Raw genomic sequence first — 21657 nt, forward strand, 5'->3', positions numbered from 1 at the left:
TTTTGACGTCTCCCTTTGAGTTCGACTCTACTGTATTTGTCTGTTACACATATGCGCGCATTGTTTCATTTCAAGGCTGTGAATAACAATATGTAACATGGACTACCAGACACAAAAATTGATTACACAGTAGTTAAAGACCTTGCGAATAGCATGTAAAATTAAAGCAATTAGTATCCTCCTTGTGCTATAAAGGGCAATTAAACACCTACAATGATAATGTTTGCACAACCACGTGGTGGCAGAAAAAAATTACATAAGCAAAGCAAACAATTACCATGTCTACGCAAAGTCAACATGACACTATAGCCTCAAACCTAGTGGCTTAACCATGTTTTAAGTTGCCTGGCAGATTAATGCAAAATCACACTTTATGAAAAAGCAACGGAATAAATGTAAATAGACCACAGTGTCTGAAGTTGCCAGTTCGCACAAATGTGCAAAAACCACAATTGCTTCTAAATAGGTACGAGTACTGACGTTGCCGCTGGCCGAATGAGGAAAACTGTAAGTTCACAAAAAGACCAGAATCCTTGTAATAATTTAGCCAAAAATTAATTTCCATAGGGCGTGGTCGAAAGAGAAATCTTCCAAAAGCAAGAAATTAACTAACGCAGAGGTGCCCCCCCCTCCCCCCCAAACACTATGACTCACCCCCCCCCCCCACCAACCTAATATTGCGGGCCCCCTCCCCCCCCCCCCCCACGAAATTTTTTATGCCATTTTATCAATGATTTACTCAATTATTTCATAATATTATACTTTTTTAGTATTATATTTTATCACATTTTGCATTAATTAAAACTGATTTTCTAATAATAATTTTGGTCATATCAGGTAATATTTCCATCCTGAACCGACAGATGCCAAACTGCTTTTGTTGAGAAAAGTGCGGGGTTGCCAATTTGATTTACAAGATCCCTTTCAATTATCAAAGCACTAGAAACGTATTTTCACAATAGAAGGTATAATTATATAAATAATATATACATTTTTCTCGTCTTTTAACCATTTCCCCCCCCCCTGAAATTTTAATGACGCAGTCTGCGTCGTTACCCCCCCTTGTGGGCACCCCTGACTAACGTAATTAAAACATTATGCATGCCACCCTTGTGCTGCAGACCATCAACCTCAGGAGACAATTAACTTGGTTGCCTGTTTGAAGGTCCGGTACTCGCTGATAGCATATGCAAGACTAACATAGCAAACTGCACAGGTGCAGAGAGGAACACGCTAAGCAACCCAAACAGAGGAGTAAACAAAAGGTAGTGGAAGTGTGTGTCAGGAGAAGCTTGTTAATGTAAGGCGCGAAGTTCGTATTTCGCAGTCTAGCGACCCCACTATCAGCTCAAACCTGTAGCCTTCAAGCTCTGACTAGAGATTAAGGCCCAATGTTCATCGAAGATCTGTGTTGAGTGTTCTTCTTACATCCTGGGGCTCCTCCTTCCTCGTCATCCATCGTCAATGTCTCTATTAGATCAGCGAAGAAAGCTAAGTAGCCAGATAGTGCCGGCAAGTGCTCCACAGAGAGCGAAGATATCGAGAAGAGTCAGAAGATTAGAAGAGCAGACTCAGCTCCCGAAGATGCAGAATCACACTTAGAGGCGACAAGAGCCGCACAGCATGCCTCAAGGTTAGTCCACTAGCCATTCAGCAGTCATGAGGGAGAGGTCCTCCAGACACCGCTCGATGATACTCTCCAATCATAAACATGAGTGCATGACATCAGCTGAAGAAATGGTAGCAGAGGTCACCAACTCGCAGCTCAGCAGTTAATTATCAACCCAGTTTCTGCCATGTTGCCTAGACAGTCGTCCGCTACTGCCTCAGTTGTGACGTCCCCAGGGCTCTCAGCCCCTTCCCGGTCCACGAATAAAGTCAGGAATGTGGATCAATGTAAATTGCCCGGCTAATCCAGCAAGTAGGGAGGGGTTCAGGCCTGTCGTGGCCGGGACCGGAAATTGAGGAGAAAAGGTTCGGAATGATTGAGGAAGGTGGAAAGGAAACCAGGTTGAAATTAGGTATGGTTCACTAATTTTTCGTACGCTGGTTTATTGCGGCTGATCCACCTTTGCCCTAACTACACTTGTACCGCGGTAACGGTAACGCCCTCTTCCCGTCGTACCGTAAAAACGTTAAACAACCAAAAACTCCCGACCGTAAACGTAGTTCGACGAATTACATAAGACTCACGAACGATACTGGTCGTAAACGCAAGTCCGCACGTGGTCGCGGACGCGGAAACTCGCGGAGCGTGGAGACACAGGTGCGCACTCCGTGGCTGCCAAGCGGCGACTACTCGCTCTCGCCACGCGCGCGCCCTGCGCCGCGCGAGGGAGGAGAGGTGGAGGAGGGGAAGTCGGTACGAACGAGACCGCGCGCTCGCCACGGCCCAGGTGCGGCCTCTACATCGCTCTTCAAGAACCCTAATAAACATAACACTATTAACAATGCAATATTTACACATATACAATAGTTGTCTTGTCTTTGAGCGGTCTTTAGCATGAACACTATAAGGCGTACTCGGGTGCATTCTTATGGTGAACATTCCACTGCACTGGCTGGGGGGGGGACAGGGGCGTGGCCCCTCAGGTACACGGCGATGGGCAGAAACGGTCTCTAGCCTAGGAGGGCACGACGACTGTCGTCATATGCCCCCCTCTCCGCGAGGCTGTTCTGCCCACCGACGTCGACTCAGACCGGCAGACGTGGTCGAGCCCGTCGGTTGGGTCGGTCCGGCATACTCTCGTCGTTCGTCAGAGGTTGGGCGAACCGTGGCAGCAGCTGCATAACGCTGCAGCGCAGTCCCCCCATGTCTCTCCGTCGTATGTCGCGGTACTTATATCGCCCCTCCCATTCGTAATCCTGGAGGTGGCGAGGGGCTGTCCTGTTACGCGTGGACTGCCGCATCTCCGGCCTGTCCCCCACGTCCATCACCGTCGTCGTCCCCTCGGAAGGCATGTCTAGGGCATCGGGTTGGGCCCGGTCAACGTCGGTCCCCCCGCTGAGGAGCTCCATCGTCACCCCGTCGGTCGTCGCGTCGTCACTAATTGCCAGCACGCTCTCCACCCGGCGTTCCCACGGGCGTGCGGGCCTCCCACGGCGCCTCACCCTGTGTTCCGGAAACGTCACCGTCGGGTCGCTCAGGTCTGCCGGGTCTCCGAGGACGGTGTCGTCGGCGGTCACGTCCTCGATGGTGACGTCCGCCTCGTGTTGTTCGTCATCGTCGTCGGTGAGATTCGCGTCCATGAGGCGCTCCAGCTCGTCCAGGCTAGCACCCTGTGGTCTCCCTCTGTCGGATATGTCAGAAGTCGCCGTTCTCTCCCGCATCGCTTGAGCGTGGCGGCCGGTCACCACTTTGTACACCCCCCCCCCCCCCCGGGGTCCACTGTTCCTGTCCGGCCTCTGATCGGGCTTCTCCTCCGGGTCATCTGTAGGCACGGTGTTCCGAAGCGCGTCGTCGTCAGTCGAGTCTGTTCGTCGCAGGTCGTCCCTGTGTACCTTCGTCGTGCGCCCATCAGCGCGACGGACGAGGTACGTTTTGTTACTCAGTCGGGCGACTTCCTCCTGCGGGCCCGCCCACTTAGGGGCCAGGCTGGCGCAAAAACCTCTGTCGCTTGACGACAGGTGGTGGCACCGAACGTACACCCACTCTCCTGGCTCAAGCCGGCCAGGAGGCTGGGTTGTCTGTGGCGTTCGTCACACCAGGAAAAGCTCCTGGCGCCGTCGGGCGTCGTGACGTATTTCGCCCACGGTCGTTGTGTTCGTGTCGGCGAGTGCATTTGCCTCCCCAGGCAGGGCGAGATTGCGGCCCTGCACCAGTTCGGCGGGAGAGTGGCCCGTGACCTCGTTCATCCGGCGGCGCAGGCAGTACAGCAAGGTCGGCAAGTGCAGGTCCCACTTGGTGTGGTCCTCGTCCAACCTGATGCGGAGCTGAGCACTAATGTCCTGGTTCCGCCTCTCAGTCGGATTCGCGCGCGGGTGGTAGGTGGGCGTGGTGTGATGCTCCACCCCCCACTGCGCACAGGACATTCGCCAGTGTCTCCCCATGAACTACACCCCATTGTCCGTCAGAAGGACCCGTATCGCGGGAAGAACTCGCGCTCAAGCAAAGCTATCTCGGTGCCGGCCTTCACGTTTGGCACAGCGAACGCCTCCACCCAGCGGGTGAAGACGTCCGTGACCACCATGATAAAACGCCAGCCGCGGGATGTGCGAGGATACGGCGCCATGATATCCACCGCCACAGTGTGGAAGGGATTCCGGGGCCGTCGCGGGACCTGTTGCTCCTCGCCGTCGGGTCTCCGGGACTGGCAGGCTCTGACGTAACGTCTCACCTCTGTCGCGTCACCTGGCCAGTGAAAAGTCCGCCGGATCTCCCGAAGCGTCTGCTCTGCTCCGGGGTGTCCAGCCAGGGTGTGGTCGTGCAAGTATTCCAGCACCCAATGCCTGGCCCTTGGCGGCACGTGGATCTGCCACCTGCTCGACCTGTGAGGCCCCCTGGTCTGGAGCACCCTATTGAGGTTCCGGTGGCCGGGTATCGCTCTTTCCCCGCACTCGGTCAGCTGGGACTGGGTGTTTGGGTCATGGAGCTGTTCCGCACGCACCCGCGAAAGCAGGTCGACTAACATCTAAGGCGGTGTGTCTGTTTCGGGGGTAGCGGGGCCGGGCAGCGGGTACAAATCGAACGGCCGCGGTCCCAGATTCTCGACGATGGGATCGTGAAACGGGGGAAGCACCTCCTCCCAGCCCTGGTCGTCGCGGAACACACTCGTAGGGTCCGGATTCCTGGACAGCTCGTCGGCCAGCTGATTTTCCCGTCCTGGCACATGTTCCACCAAGAACGAGAACTCCTGGATCAGCATGGCCCAGCGAGTGAACTTGGACTTCCAGCCCTGAGCGGAGTCCAACCAGCGTAGGCACTTACTGTCGGTCCTCAACGTGAACGAGCGGCTCTCCAGATGGTGCCGATAGCGCTGCAGTGCCCAGACCACCGCCAGGCACTCCTGCTCGGTCACGTGATACCTCCTCTCAGTCGGACCAAACTTCGCACTGGCATACTCGATCACATGCCTAACACTGTCGCCGTCCACCTGGTACAGGACCGAACCCATCCCCTCCTGACTCGCATCCATCTGGACGAAGATGGGGTGTTCGTGTGTCAGTCGCGACAGCGTGTGAGAGTTCCGGAAACTGTCATTGACCTGGCGCAGGGCCTCGTCCGCGGCGGGCGTCCACCGGAACTTGGCCTCAACAGGTCAGTCATCGGGGCCGTGATGGTCGCGAAGTCAGGCATGAAAGACCGCAGCCAGTTCAGCAGTTCCATAAGCTTTTGGAGCTGCTTTCTGGTCTTTGGTGCCTGCTTCCCTTCGATGAGTTCCAGCTGGTCGGGACGCGGACGGCATCCCTCTGCCATCACCAGGTGACCCAGGAACATGATCTCCTCAGCCCCGATGTGACACTTATTTGGGGCGCACGTCAGTCCATTTCTGGCCAGTCTTTCTAGGACCAGTGCCAGGTGGTGTGCGTGGTTCTCCCATGTTCCAGAGTATATGATGACGTCATCCAGATAGGCACTGGCGAAGACGCCGATGTACCCGTCCAGGACGCGCACAATCATAGACTGGAAAGTGGCCAGGGCATCCATAAGCCCGAAAGGCATGGCGCAGAACTGAACCCGCCCTCCGTCTGGCGCAGTTAACGCCGTCTTAGGGCGGTCGGCGGGGCATACTGGCACCTGCCAGTAGCCCGACTTCAAATCCAAGGTCGAAAAGATTTTGGCGTCCCCCAGCCCGGCCAAGGCGTCAGTAATGTTGATTTGCGGGGGGGGGGGGGGGAGCGGGAATAGTCAGTCGGTTATTTGCCTTGAAGTTCACGCAAAAACTTAAAATTCCATCTTTTTTGGTAGCCAACACCACCCTTGAGTTGTGTGGGGAGGTGCTGGGCTCGATTACCCCATTGCGCAGCATCTCGTCCACCTGGGACTGAATTGCCTCGCGCTCCCGGGGCCCGAACCCGAGCACCCTCTCGAACGGCGGGCGGTACGGCACCATGGGTATTCTGTGCTGTCATATTCGTGCGCCTTAACCGGTCTGCTGCCACAAATACCTGATGTTGGGACCCCAGGGCCCGGCTGATGCCGTCGAAGTGTTCCTCCGGGACGTTATGCCGGAGGTCCTCCAGGTGGGTGACCGACTGAGGAGGGCTAGGGGGACTCTGATGAATGCCGTACACTATCCAGCGCCCCCGGTTGCCGAAGTGCATTCGTCCGGCTCGCACCTCCACAGCGGCGTCGAACCCGTGCAGCCAGGGTGCCCCCAGGATCAGCTCCTCTCGCAGGTCAGGGACCACCCAGGCCTCGATGCGACTAACATGCCCAATGATGTTCAGCATTACCTGGATGGTGCCTCTCGCTGTTGTGGTGGCGTCCCGGGTGGCTAGCCGCACTTGCTCCTGATGTGGTACCACCGCCTCCACGTTGACCAGGCGAGCCGCCACGTAGGAACGGCTGGTGGTCATGTCCACCAGAGCTAGCAGCACCTGGCCATCGGCGCGGACAGGTACCCGCAGCAGCTCTGGCTCCTCTGGTACGACTCGTCCCAAGTAGACCAGCGTCTGGCCCCCTTCGTCCCCAGGCTCCAAGTTGCCCGGCTGCAGGGAGTCCCTGAGGGCCCCCGTTGGCAGTGCCGGCGCCAGAGCGTTGTTTCCTAGGTGGGTCAGGCCGACGGAGTGGTAGGTCTTTTCCCCGGTGGTCCGATGACGATGGCACGGGAGTGGCAACAGCAGACCTCCCTGCTGACGGCGGCCTGTCCCGCTCCTCCGGCCGTGTTGGTGCCCCCGGTGCCCCCGGTGCCTGATGTGGTAGGTGACTTAGTTCGGGTGCTGGTTCTGCTGGTAGCTGATGGGTCGGGGCACGGCACCCAGCTGTCTGACCTCACCCAGCTCTGTGTTTCCCTCCGACAGCGTGTTTGATTCGCGCGCCTCCTCCAGCACGGCCCTCGTGAGACACAAACGGTGCCAGTGATACGCCTCTGGATAGAAACGGAAAGCGGCGGGCGTTCGTCGCTGTCCTCTCCCATCCTTCCGTCCCCCGTCCGGGACTGCCGTGGATGGGCGCGGGCTCCTCCCTGACCGGAAACCTGTCGGTAACCGGAGTTGCAGCGGAATCTCACCACCGCTTGGTCGCCGTCTGGTACTTCCAGTAAGGTCGGTCCACTCGTCCTCCGCTGGTCCTGGAGCCCGTGTGCAGTTTGGTCCTGTCCTCCGCTGTAGTAGATCCCGTTCGATTTAGCGGGCGAGGGCCACAAACCCTTCTGGACTCCGTCTGACCGCCGCCCTCATGAAGGGCCGGAATTCCAGTAGCATCAGCTCGACGACTGTAGATAACACCTTACGCGGGTCCCTTCCTTCTGCCATCCGCCGGTGAAGGCGCAGCTTCTCGAAAACAAAGCGCTCCGCCCCCTCCTCTGTCCTTTGTGGCCGGCAGTAGAAATCCCTCTGGCACCTCGCGCGCACCTGGTCGTTGTCATAATGGGCCCCAATCTGACGTACAAAGTCGCCCCATCATGTGCTATAACTTCCCGCCATGGACCACCAGTCCCTTGCGTCTTCACGGAGCTGTCCGCTTGCCCGTTAAGTCCATTCGGCCGGTTGCATCTTGTATAGTTCCAGGAGATGTTCGCACTCCTGCACAAACCCCTGTGCATCCTCATTGTCGTGACCCGAAAATGTCGGCAAAGTGAGTGGCGCACTCACATACTGAATCTCTGTCACCTCACCATCGATGCGCCTTTCCCTGCGGCCACACTCATGACAGTGCCCCGCCAAGGCCCCTACGTGATTGCGTCCTGTGGAGCCGCCCACTCCCTTCCACGTGTTTACTACGTCACCGTCCTCCTTGCCATCACCGATGTCCTTCATTGTGCCCCGCACCGCGTTCCTTGCTGCATTGCCATTGTCACTTATAAACATGTCCCGTGCATCATATGGAACTGTTCCGCGAACGTCACTTATCGCAGTGTTCCACGCAGCGTATGTCACTGCCTCGCCAACGTCACTCTTTGTCATGTCCCGCACGACACATTTCCCCGCGCTGCCAACATCACTCGTGAATGTTCCCTGCGTATGGTATGTCACTGCCTTGCCTACATCACTCATCACCATGTCCCAAACTGCGAAGTCTTTCACTCTAACGCCTACATCATTAGTGAACGTGTCCCGCACAGCGTATGTCAATGCCTCGCGAATGTCACTCATCGCCGTGTCCCGCGCGACATCTCTCACTCTACCGCCTATGTCACTGGTGAATGTGCCCTGCGCAGAGCATGTCACTGCCTCTCCAACATCACTCTTTATCGTGTCCCGCACCAAGCATTTCCCTGCACTGTGTGACCGTGTCTGGTCACAAGACGTTAAAATTAAATTTCCACCACCAAAACATTCAAGGACATGAAGAAGCTTACCTTCTATGTTGACATGTGGGAATAAATTGACCTCTTGTGACGTCACGACTCATAGATAAGCTACGGCTGTGTGCGGCAGAAGACAGTGCACTTTCAACAAAATACCATAGACAAAGTGGAGACTTCATTCCTACACAACATCGAATTCAGTGTTACCAACTCCGAATTTAGCAAGAAGAAGAATAAATCCCGGAAATTGGTTGTTTATCGATTATGTGAACTGGTATGAAGATCTTTCTAGAACATGTCAACATAGAAGGTAAGCTTCTTCATGTCCTTGAATGTTTTGGTGGTGGAAATTTAATTTTAACGTCTTGTGACCAGACACGGTCACATCCTCCTCCCCTGAAACTTCACTGCAGGAGGGCATCGTCTTCCAGGTGATGAAAAGTCTTGGGATGGCCAGTCACAAGTCAGATCTTCACCTGTCAGTTTCCACAGATCTAGAAGCCGAAGTATTCAAGGAAGCGGACGAAGTACCTGCTGGTGGAAGTGTTAGGTTTTCCCTGTGAAGAAAGTTATTTTGTTGAATTGGTATTTCATAATCTGGCCCCAGCTTACAGTCGTTTCTTCGTTTTCTCTAAGAAACCAGCCACATTGTCTGAGTTGCTTATATTGGTCACCCAAGTAGAATTAACTCTTGCTGACAGTAGTTTGAGTATTGCTCCAAAACCTAAGGTCTTAACACTTCAGAAGTGTGAATTTTGCCATAGAACTAACCATATCACTGAGAACTGTTTTCGGCTTCAAAATTCTAAGCAGGTTAAAACCGAAAAAGGGAAAGTTTTTAATCTTAAGCAAACTAACATTTCTAAAGAGTCGAGCTCCCAGGCAGAGGTTCAGGCAGTGGATAATGTGAGACCCGAAAATGGGAATGGTTCGAATAGGATTGAGGAAAAGAAGCAAATTAAATGTTTTTTGTGTGGTAAAGACGGGCACATTCAGTGTTATTGTCCGATTAAGAAAAGGCCGCAAGGTTTGAATTATGTATGTAGAATGTAATGTGATCTCTCTCTCTCTCTCTCTCTCGAGATCAAGTCTTTTTATCTAAGAGTATCCTGTTGTTATATGTGAGAATGTAACCTAGTTAAGCAAAATATTATTGTTGATCTTTGTTAATATTATGATTCTTGAATATGATGTGTTCAAAATCACCATGCTCCTTTTAAGAATTTATACGCTTACTAATGATGTGTTTTGGTATGAAATATTTGACATATGTTGTCTAGTCAAGTTTTGATCTGTGATATAGTTTGTAGGTTGTAAGATGAGTTTGTTTTTAACATGAGAATTAGTGTCTTGGAGGTCTCTCTCTCTCTCTCTCTCTCTGTTTTTTTGGGAAGGGGTTGAATTACATAGGTCTCTCCTTTTACTCCTCTTGCTCCCTCTGTTTCTGGGATTACTTCGACACCGAGTACACCGACTGCTGCATGAGAACTTCGAGAACTTCATTTTCTTCAAGACCATCTACAGTTCAGAATCCAACAGCAGAATCATGCCGCTCCCCCGCTACAACATCACCCACCAGTTCGTCTCAGTTACATCAGCTATGATGGCAGCTCGCCCACCAGCAGGTTCTTCGTCCGCTTCCTTGAATACTTCGGCTTCTAGATCTGTGGAAACTGACAGGTGAAGATCTGACTTGTGACTGGCCATCCCAAGACTTTTCATCACCTGGAAGACGATGCCCTCCTGCAGTGAAGTTTCAGGGGAGGAGGATGTGACCGTGTCTGGTCACAAGACGTTAAAATTAAATTTCCACCACCAAAACATTCAAGGACATGAAGAAGCTTACCTTCTATGTTGACATGTGGGAATAAATTGACCTCTTGTGACGTCACGACTCATAGATAAGCTACGGCTGTGTGCGGCAGAAGACAGTGCACTTTCAACAAAATACCATAGACAAAGTGGAGACTTCATTCCTACACAACATCGAATTCAGTGTTACCAACTCCGAATTTAGCAAGAAGAAGACAAATTCCCGGTAAATTGGTTGTTTATCGATTATGTGAACTGTTATGAAGATCTTTCTAGAACATTCGAAAATTATCTCTATTAATCCCGAGAAATAAGAGGGGCTATAGGAGGGAAAAGGGGGGGGGGGTGAGAAATGGGTATATAAGCCCGGGATTTTGATCAGTTAGGCATGGAGCAGCAGGACCATCACGAACATCATCATGAGGCATTAGAGAGAGAGAGAGAGATTGACAGAAGGCAAGGTATTTGGAGAGCTAAGTATGGGTGTTGTAATTATTTGTTATGATATGGCCAGTAGAGTTTAAAGTTTTGATAATGATGAAAATAACTTTGAGTAGTAACCATTGGACTTGTGTTTTGTGCGAATATGATGCACCTGTTTAAGCTTAGTGTTGCTTTATGTGTTCATAATGTGGATTGGCACTTGGTCAATTTTGTTGCACCTCCTGTGCATGTTGCTGTTGTTGGCGGCCATATTGCTTTCAATAATTAATTGATTTTAGCTCTCCAAAGACCTTTTCCTTGCGAGTTGATTAATGGTTTGTTTATTTTTGGTTTAAAGTCATTAAGGGCCGGTTTTATGACCTCCGGCTAAAGTTCCGGCTAAAATTTAACCTCAGGCTAGCTCTTATTTCGGTTTTATGACTCCCTGTTAACGTCTACCTTCCAGTTAAAGTCCCGGCTAACCTAGCGGGTGGATGAACCGACCGCTAGCTGCTTAACCGGAGGCTAAGCAACAGAAAATAAAATGGCGATGTATCAGGCGAGGTTAGTTGTTGTTAGTGATGATGACTATTTGAGGAATTCTATTGAATATTTGCAGGATGCCATGGAATAATTTATTACTAAATGTAAAATGCTTCGCATTCGTCAAAGTTTTATTAAAAATTACATGGCATGAAAGTGTAGTCACGCTTTTCTATTCTCGTCGAGTCGTGTATTATTATTTGACTTTAATTGATCATGAAGTACATAAACGTATGCTATGTATATAAACTTAAGAATATGTGTATATAAGTGAATTTTAAAATTGCAAAACGAGGGTTATTATTACCGGTAGGTACCTATAAAATGTGTGTTTTCGTGGAAGTTGTATCTGTGAATTTTTGTTCGTTATACAGTGGACATATGCCGGGAATGAAATGCATTTCATACGACTTCAGACGTGGTTATAATTCAATGAATACAATTGAATGTGAAAATAAATGTTACCCAATTATCCCTTCCCTATCTTACAAACCATTAGGTACTTATTATCTACCTGCCACGCAAGTGCAAAACGAAAACAGCACTGGAATTATTCTGTTTACCGTATCCAAGTTTATCCCTTGATCCTATCGGCATGACCCTTTATATGTTGGTCTTGTTTTACATTATACTTGCTGTTTTAATTTAGAATGTTGAAAAATTCTGTACACAACACAAAATACCTAACATATCACGATGCAAACAAATTATGTCAGGTCTTGTAAAAATATATTTTTTTTCGTATACATTTTACAATCATAATTAATTTCCCAGTGAATATATCTAGGATCTCTCGACCTACTAAATTAAAACAGCAAGCATCCTATACCACAAACTAATTCCATCAGGATCGGATTAATTTGGATACGTGATACGAAACTATTAGTACAAAAATGAAACCTACACCAGTGAAATGAAAATCGACAAGTATTTTCCCGAAACGGGGTCTATATTATTTGATTATGAAATAAATTTATGAAAGAAATAAGTGTTCTCTAGCAAAAATGTCATCCCCTATTTATTTGTTGGTATAGAATTACTTCGTTAGTTTTGGCTTAATATATAACCTAACAAAATCATGAGTTTCAATACAAGAGTAAAGTTGAAAACACACGGTTTTGAATCGTAAATTGTAATTTTATGGTTTAATACAAAGCAGGTTTGACGTCAAAGTAGTTTTTGGTTAATTTAATTATATCTGTTGCAAGATAAAGTTCGCGGCATATTTCTTTACTGCAGCTGTAAACATTCCGAATCACAATACAAACAAACAGCTGACAAACATTTTACCAGAAAAAATAACTGTCTTGCAACAAACGTTACCAAATTCTGTTTTATTTCATTACCAACACACCCATTATTACACCACACGCTTCGTCAGGTTCCGGTTAGCCAACCGCAGGCTAAGGGCCGGTTGCACCATTGAAGTTCGCTAGTCGATCTGAGATCATACGAGTTAATGAACCAGGATCGTCACACAAACGGATTGCACCATTCGAGTTCACCTTCTGACAGAGGTTTGAGGTGAACCTCTGTTTGAACCACCGAAATTGATGGTTCAGAGCAGTTGGATCCGAGATCTTGTGTATTTTTCGTTGGTTTGTTGTGTTTTGTAGTCGTGTTCGCATAGATAATGGTTTGTTTAAAATTGGTATTTTAATGGGCTACAATAGTTTACAGGAAATTTAGGCCGATATATTTTTAAGTATGCCCGAAGTACGGTAATTGTCATCATAATGTTATTTAAAATATGATGCCAATTCTTGCCAAGCTTCTTCCTTCTGCTTACAAAACACGCCATCAGTTCTCTTACACTCTAAAATATCCAGTCTTTCTTGCACCAAATCGACAAACATGATTTTTTCTTTTTCAGAGAAAAAACTTTTTTTAGGTACTGAAATTTTCTTTTCCATCGTCATGTGTACCCGCGTGTTCCCCAGTAAACTCGCAACCGACCACAAGTTTGTAATCAATAAACAAATAGGCTTGTATGTAAATATCAATATGCCAACATTTACAGCAAGAACTTCAAACATGCTAAAGAAAATTCTCTGTGACTAGACGTAATTCAGTAGCCAATAGAAAACTTGCTTTCATTTTACAATCGATCTTTACCAACCTAAACTTAGATCGTGAGATCGAATGTCTGAACTCGTAAGTTCACTTTGGTGCAACACATATACACTGGATCTCAGATTCGACTTGAGATCACGCTGAAACAAAGATCTTACGATCTCGGATCCGAACAGTTATTGGTGCAACCGGCCCTAAGTATGGGTCATAATACACCCCTCGTTCGTTAACCGGAGGCTAGCCTTACCTGGAGGCTAGCTAACCTGAGGATTTAGCCGGAGGTCATAATATCGGCCCTAAGCATTTAAATGTACTCTTCTAGCCTAGAATTTTGAAACCAAAGAAAGTATTAAAGTCAGGAATATTTATTGTGTATAAATTATAAAATATTTGTTATTTATGAGATCTAACTATTCTTGTAATATTTATGAGATATCTCTAGTCAATTATAAAACATTTGTGATATATTTATGAGATCTAACTATTTTTGTACTATTTGTGAGATATTAAGATTAACAATAAACCTTGAAAATATATTTGATGTGTTCGGTCAATGTTTTTGCCACCTTACATTTTTCAGCATAGGTTTTGATGTTCACTTTGATTTTGAAATTTTAATATGCAGGTTAGGCCCCATCTGGGCAAGTATTTACCTTGTGGGAAGTAACAGGGATTTTGTGCTTGCAGTGGGAGTTGGGACTCTGATGGGGTCCGGCCTCAACTGCCAATGTCACTCGTGAGCGTGCCCCGCACAGCGTATGACACTGCCCCGCGAACGTCACTCATCGCCGTGTCCTGCACAGCATATGTCACTGCCTCGCCAACGTCACTCTTTATTGTGTCCCGTACAACGCATTTCCCCATGCTGCCAATGTACCCGTGAGCGTGCCCCGTGCAGCATATGTCACTGCCTCGCAAACATCACTCTTTATCGTGTCCCGTACAACGTGTTTCCCCACGCTGCCAATGTCACTGGTGAGCGTGCCCCAAGCAGCATATGACACTGCCCCGCGAACATCACTCATCGCCGTGTCCCACGCAGCGTATGTCACTGCCTCGCCAACGTCACTGGTTGCTGTGTCCTGCGCAGCGAATGACACTGCCTCGTGAACGTTACTCATCGCCGTGTCTTGCGCAGCGTATGACACCACCTCGCGAACGTCACTCATCGCCATGTCCTGCGCAATGTCTTTCACTCTAACGCCTACGTCACTGGTGAACAATCCCCGTACAGCGTATGTCACTGCCTCGCCAATGTCACTAGTTGCCGTGTCCTGCGCAGCGTTTGTCACTGCCTCGCGAACGTTACTCGTCGACGTGTCCCGTGCAACGTCTTTCACTCTAACGCCTACGTCACTGGTGAACGTGTCCCGTGCAGCATAAGTCACTGCCCTGCCAACGTCACTGGTTGCTGTGTCCTGCGCATCGTATCGCACTGTCTCTCCACTGTCGCTCATTATCGTATCCCGTGCGGCGTATTGTATTGTGTCCAATGTTATCAGATCCTCTGTAACTCGCATTACTTGTCTTCCTGTTATGGTTATCGGTCGCGCTCGTATTCCCCGCCGATCGGTAACATAACCCACGCTCGACTCGCCGCATTATCGCGCGCAGCCGGAAGCCGACGTGCCACCGTCTCTGGTTCGCGTCGTTTCCACGACGCGCAGATGCAGCTGCTTCCTGTCGCGCCGCCGTGGCGCGCACCAACTCCTGTTGCCGCGTGGAAAAAAAAGTCAGTGTTCGGCGTCTCGCGTCCTGTTCGTAATGAACAGTGGTCACTCTAGTTGGGCGCCTTATGACGTCCCCAGGGCTCTCAGCCCCTTCTCGATCCCCGAATAAAGTCAGGAATGTGGATCAATGTAAATTGCCCGGCTAATCCAGCAATTAGGGAGGGGTTCAGGCCTGTCATGTCCGGGACTTGAAATTGAGTAGAAAAGGTTCGGAATGATTGAGAAAGGTGGAAACCAGGTTGAAATTAGGTATAGTTCGCTAATTGTTCGTACGCTGGTTTATTGCGGCTGGTCCACCTTTGCTCTAACCGCACCTGTCCCGCGGTAACGGTAACGCCCGCTTCCCGTCGTACTGTAAAAACGTTAAACAACCGAAAACTCCCGACCTAAACGTAGTTCGACGAATTACGTAAGACTCACGAACGATACTGGTCGAAAACGCAAGTCCGCACGTGGTCGCGGACGCGGAAACTCGCGGAGCGCGGAGACGCAGGTCCGCACTCCGTGGCTGCCAAGCGGCAACTACTCGCTTTCGCCCCGCGCGCGCCCTGCGCCGCGCGAGGGGGAGAGGTGGAGGAGGTGAAGTCGGTACGAACGATTCCGCGCGCTCGCCACGGCCCAGGTGCGGCCTCTACATCGCTACAAAAGAACCCTAATAAACATAACACTATTAACAATGCAATATTTACACATATACAATAGTGTCCGTCTTTGGGCGGTCTTTAACATGAACACTATAAGGCGCACTCGAGTGCATTCTTACGGTGAACACTGCACTGCACTGGCTGGGGGGGGGGGGGGGGGGGGACAGAGGCGTGCCCCCTCAGGTACACTGCGATGGGCAGGAACGGCCTCTAGCCTAGGAGGGCATGATGACTGCGTCAGTTTCTTTACCTGACCGAGAGTGTAACATGAAACAGGTAACAAGGCATGTAAGACACGATAGTAAAAAAAATCCAAAAGTAACTTTGGAATTTTATGTATCACACAACCATCAAGGGGGTTTGAAGGTAAACAAGAGAAGAGTCTGACCAAAGAGCACGTATCAAAACAACTAAATCTCCTAACTCATACAGTTTTTTAATCTCGCTCCCATGAATCTTGTAGTAGATCTTGCCATGCTCAGGGTGTACCAGCAAAAACTTACTTCCAATGTTATCTAAGCAGAAAGCAAAGTTACATTTTTACATAACACCATATCACCAGTGCGGAAGTCATGCTCCATGCATATACTATCATGAGTTTGGCCACATCAACTTGAGCCTACCTTAAGTTTCTGACCACTTCCCTGAACAGAGCCTTGCGGGAGGCCTCATCCTCTGGGAGAAAATATGTCCCCACTCGTTCAAAAGGGGGTGGGTGAAGTATCTACCCCAGAAGGAGACGCTTGGCGGGAAAACAATGGAGCCATACTTGGCATTTAAGCCCAGGTTTATGAAGTCCAAGTCCTTGTCCCACATTATGTGTCCCTGTTGAAAAAGATGGTCAAGCATGCCTTAAAATTCTGGTTGAATCACTCCACCATGTTTCCCTTTGGGAAGTAGGGGGTGTTGAAGATGGGAAGACAGGCGGCAGACTGGAAGTATCTCGCATTATCTGAGACCACAAATACAGGAGCACCAAAAAACTTCCACATTTGTTAGAAAGGGCTTTCTTAATGAAAGCTATCAACAAACTTTGTAAATATATCTAAGGCAGTTAAAAATCAAACATTGCCTTTGTGTGACTTTGACGCCACTCCCGCTGCCTGTTTTAGTTTTTTAATTAAATATTAGCATTGTAAAAGATCTCAGGGGTTTTAACGGGGGTTCGGCCTCGTGGCTGCAGGCAGGAGCGCGTCTCGGTTCGGAAATAACCTGGGCTGTTCAGGCCACCCAGGACGCCTGGTAAATGAATGGTAAACGTGTTACAGGACACTGCACTTTATTCAGTATTGATACACTTATTCGTCCCGATACTGGCCGCGTCCGTTGTCGGACCACTGTGACACGCGTATCTCTGAACGTAACGGCGCGCGCGACCAAGATAGATTGCAAAGTAATATCGACAAGCTGAAACGGTGGATTCTCGTCCCTATGAAAGGTTTGGCAGATAGTCACGGATCTGGTGTTGCCACAACTTAGGCTGACATGTAAATACGTAGAGAAGTTCCTATGTTCAGGATTGTTTGCAGTCTAGCCTGCGACGAAATATTAATGTCTCTAAAATTACGTGGATATGCCAGCTGGAGACGTACACGTAAAAGTCTCTTGGAAATAATAGTTATTTAGTTAAAACACATGTTACAAATTACACGTTTAGAATGATGATAATTAAAAGGCGACAGTTAGTAGCATTCAACACTCGTTACAAAAAACCTACGGTAATAACGATTAACTGGCTATGAAGCCGAAAACTGCGTAACACTATACGCTGTCCTTAAACTGGACATGATATTATGTAGAACATGTGAAAATTCCCTGTCAGGATAAAAATTAATAAGTTACGAGTCGCACGAAATATCGTGCGACTGAGGTGGGGTCGGCGCCGAGCAAGTTAAAGGATTTTAAAAGACTTACACTATTGCTGATATGGAGATGAAACGCGAAAGTTGATGGCCCGTCATTCGCGGAGCGCCCGACCCCTTCGAGCTCCTGACGGTAACTGAGTTCGAGACCGCCCTGCGGCCTCGCGCCTAAACGCGTGGAGCGCGGGAAAAATGACCCGGCCAGTTTTGGACTTAAAGACAAGTTACACAATATATGCTTATAAGACAATTAGACATAATTTCCCTTACATGAATCCTCTTTTAAATTGTTATTAATTTAGTTGTTTTAATTTGACAGAATAATTATATAATGAATTAGGCGCATTGCCACACCTGGCTGGGCGCTGACAAAGCTTTGATGTTAGTCGCGGCGCACTTTCACACACTCGGCGGACATCACGCTCGGGCGTTTTCGGCGCACTTAAGAGTAAGTGTTGTTTTGACATAACGGCCTGTGCGAACCAGAGGGAGCACCGGCGGTCGGCGTCAAATGCCCCCCCTCCAACGAGGCCGTTATGCTCAACAACACTACTCCTCACTCGCATGGAAGTGGTACACTGGTTGGCGGACTAAGCACTAACCTGGTGTGTCCGGCGGCGTCGTGGTGTGAGCGTGGGTCGCTCCTGTGGCCGAGGTGGGCGACGGCGTCGTGGTGCCTTTGTGGGCCGCACCTGTCGCCATGGTGGCGGCCGTGGTGGGCGGCGGCGGCAGCGTCGCGGCACATTCAGCAGAAGGCGGCGTGCCCAAAGTGGCACGCGTGGCAATGCGGAGTTGGTGTGGCGCCTTCAGCGGCGCGTGTGGCGGGCGGCAGTGGCGCACCCTCAGTGGCAGGCGCGGCGGCGGAAGTGGCACGCCCTTGGTGACGTGCGCGGCTGGCGTGAGTGGCACGCCCTTGGTGACGTGCGCGGCTGGCGTGAGTGGCACAACCTTGGTGATGTGCGCGGCTGGCATGATTGGCACGCCCTTGGCGACGTGCATGGCTGGCGTGAGTGGCACGCCCTTGGTGACGTGCGCGGCTGGTGTGAGTGGCACACCCTTGGCGACGTGCGTGGCTGGCGTGAGTGGCACGCCCTTGGTGGCGTGCGTGGCTGGCGTGAGTGGCACACCCTTGGCGACGTGCGTGGCTGGCGTGATTGGCGCGCCCTTGACGTGCGTGGCTGGCATGAGTGGCACGCCCTTGGCGACGTGCGTGGCTGGCGTGAGTGGCACACCCTTGGTGACGTGCGTGGCTGGCGTGAGTGGCACGCCCTTAGTGACGTGCGTGGCTGGCGTGAGTGGCGCACCCTTGACGTGCGTGGCTGACATGAGTGGCACTCCCTTGTTGACGTGCGTGACGTGCTGTGGCGGCACGCCCTTGTTGCTGTGCGTGACGTGCGGTGGCGGCACGCCCTTGTTGACGTGCGTGACGTGCGGTGGAAGCACGCCCTTGTTGATGTGCGTGACGTGCGGTGGCGGCACGCTCTGGTTGACGTGCGTGACATGCGGTGGCGGCACGCTCTGATTGACGTGTGTGACGTGCGGTGGCGGCACACCCTTGTTGACGTGCGTGATGTGCGGTGGCGGCACCCTCTTTTTGACGTGCGTGGCGTGCGGTGGTGGCACGCCCTTGTTGACGTGCGTGAGGTGGCGTCGGGCCGACTGTGAATGGCTCGACAGGTGGCTGATCCCCCGGAGAGTGCCGCAAAATCGTCGTTTTGCGTCACCGCCCTGCGCCAGCCGCTTTCTCTGCGACTGTGGGCGGCGCCATTGGAGTAGTTACTCCGGGTGATCCTCTGTCGTTGTCGCCTCAGTGGTCGTTTTGTCCTCTGGCGGATGTGTCATCACGGCAGGTTTGCACCGCGTCAATCCCCCGGGTGCCTTCACGGCAGTTGGGGGCGGCGGTGTCGGGGGCGGCGTGTTGATCATAGCATGGTGCAAAACTGCCTCGGCGGCCTGTTGGCCGGCTGGGAAGTGCGTCGAAGTTGCCAAGTTGAGACGCAGCGCCGCACCAGTAGCGTTCTCGGCAGGCGGTGGCGGTGGCGGCGGCGTCGGAGGCGGTGTGATGGTCATAGCAGGGTTTTTGACTGCTTCGGCGGCATGTTGGCCTGCTGGGAAGAGCGGCGATGTTGCCAGGCTAAGACGCAGCGCCGCAACAGTAGCGTTCTCGGCACGCGGTGGCGGCGGCGTCAAAGGCGGCGTGATGTTCATAGCATGGTTTTTGACTGCATCGGCGGCCTGTTGGCCGTCTGTGATGTGCGGCGATGTGGCCCAGTTGAGACGCAGCACCGCACCAGTAGCGTTCTCGGCAGGCGGGGGCGGCGGCGTCAGGGTCGGCGTGATGGTAATGGCATGTTGTGTAACTGCCTCTGCGGCCTGTTGGCTGGCTGGGAAGTGCAGTGATGTTGCCAAGTTGGGACGCAGCCTCGCACCAGTAGCGTTCTCGGCAGGCGGTGACGGCGGCGTCAGGGGCGGCGTGATGGTCATGGAATGTTGTGTAACTGCCTCTGCGGCCTATTGGCCGGCTGGGAAGTGCAGCGATGTTGCCAAGTTGGGACGAAGCGCCGCACCAGTAGCGTTCTCGGAAGGCGGTGACGGCGGCGTAGGGGGCAGCATGATGGTCATGGCATGTTGTGTAACTGCCTCTGCGGCCTGTTGGCCGGCTGGGAAGTGCAGCGATGTTGCCAAGTTGGGACGCAGTGCCGCATCAGAAGCATTCTCGGCAGGCGGTGACGGCGGCATAGGGGGCAGCGTGATGGTCATGGCATGTTGTGTAACTGCCTCTGCAGCCTGTTGGCCGGCTGGGAAGTGCAGCGATGTTGCCAAGTTGGGACGCAGCGCCGCACCAGTAGCGTTCTCGGCAGGCGGTGGCGGCGGCGTCGGGGGCGGCGTAATCGGTTGCAGTGGCATTGGGAGTATACTCGTCTCAGGCAGAGACATTGTGAGGAGCATGTCGGCGTCCGCACAGTGTAACCACTCGGCTTTCGTGGTTGTCTGGCCCCCAGGAGTTGTGGATGTGTGAACTTCCGGGGCCGGCGTCGTGACGATTGCGGCCCCGCCTGTACACTGCTTCTTTGGGCAACGTTCACACCTCAATCCAAACACCTCCGCCTCTTCTCGAGCGATCGGATGTAAACACTTATTGTGCCATAAACTCTCGCACGTCCAGCAGAACCACCCGTCAGATGTCCCGCCGGGGCATGATGGCACACCGCACACCGTCATGCCATGCGTCCGGTACTCGTAACAATATCCACACTCATACTCTGAGTAGTGTAAGCAACTCTCGGCTGGCTCTGGGAAGCCCACGTCGACCCAGTACGCATATGCTTCCTGGAAGTCGTTCATTTTGATAATGACGTGCGGCCTCTTTCACGCGGTCGTGGCATACTGATACGACAGACGGATCAGGACGTCGATGACAAGGCGTGAGCAGGTAGGGAGGACCGCCTCCCCTCACCCCCGAGTCAGTGTCCCGTGCTCGCACGCCTCCTGAGCCGCGGAAGCCCGGTGATGCGTGCGCGGTCGTGCGCGGCTGTCTCTCTGTGACGTCACTCTGCACCGCGCAGCTGTCCCGCGGTAGCGGCACGCCGTTCCCGCGGTACCAAGTCGTATCCGATCGCGGTGAGACGCCGTGTAACCGATCCCGGCCGTATCTCGCGGTGCCGACGTTATAGCGTCGCGGCGAAACCGATCCTCTTGTCTCCCGTTGCTATCTCGCCGCTCCGTCTCCCGTCGCTATCTCGCGGCGCCGTATCCCGTGACCTGGCGTGCCGGCTTCCGCTGCCGCCTTGGCGTGAGACTGTCGCGTCGGAGTCATAAAAATAAAATTAAAAATTTAAAATACAATTGTTCCTTATTGAATAGTCCCGAAATGATAAAATTGTCACAAAAACCAAATGCCACTTGCCGGCCTTAAATTCACTCGTGCTAAATTAATTTTGATGTACTTTAAATTTTGAAAAACGTTCAAAAGGTCGTTTTCGAAAGCCACACTAGTTGCGCGCCAAATGACGCCACTCCCGCTGCCTGTTTTAGTTTTTTAATTAAATATTAGGGTTGTAAAAGATCTCAGGGGTTTTAACGGGGGTTCGGCCTCGTGGCTGCAGGCAGGAGCGCGTCTCGTTCAGAAATTACCTGGGCTGTTCAGGCCACCCAGGAC

General features: G+C 51.4%; 1 protein-coding gene across 1 annotated transcript; it reads right to left on the reverse strand.

Moving 5' to 3' along the window:
- Positions 1–9861: 9861 nt before the first annotated feature.
- LOC134546180 (sialidase-like) lies at positions 9862–20258 on the reverse strand. The gene is made up of 7 exons (XM_063388769.1): positions 20043–20258; positions 18942–19250; positions 18447–18857; positions 18101–18374; positions 14140–14265; positions 10031–10192; positions 9862–9929 (listed from the first exon to the last, which is right to left on the reverse strand). Exons 1-7 carry the CDS (start codon positions 20256–20258, stop codon positions 9862–9864), a joined length of 1566 nt encoding a protein of 521 aa, XP_063244839.1.
- Positions 20259–21657: the final 1399 nt, after the last annotated feature.

This window comes from Bacillus rossius, chromosome 1 (genome assembly GCF_032445375.1).
Source record: "Bacillus rossius redtenbacheri isolate Brsri chromosome 1, Brsri_v3, whole genome shotgun sequence".
NCBI classification, from domain to species: domain Eukaryota; kingdom Metazoa; phylum Arthropoda; class Insecta; order Phasmatodea; family Bacillidae; genus Bacillus; species Bacillus rossius.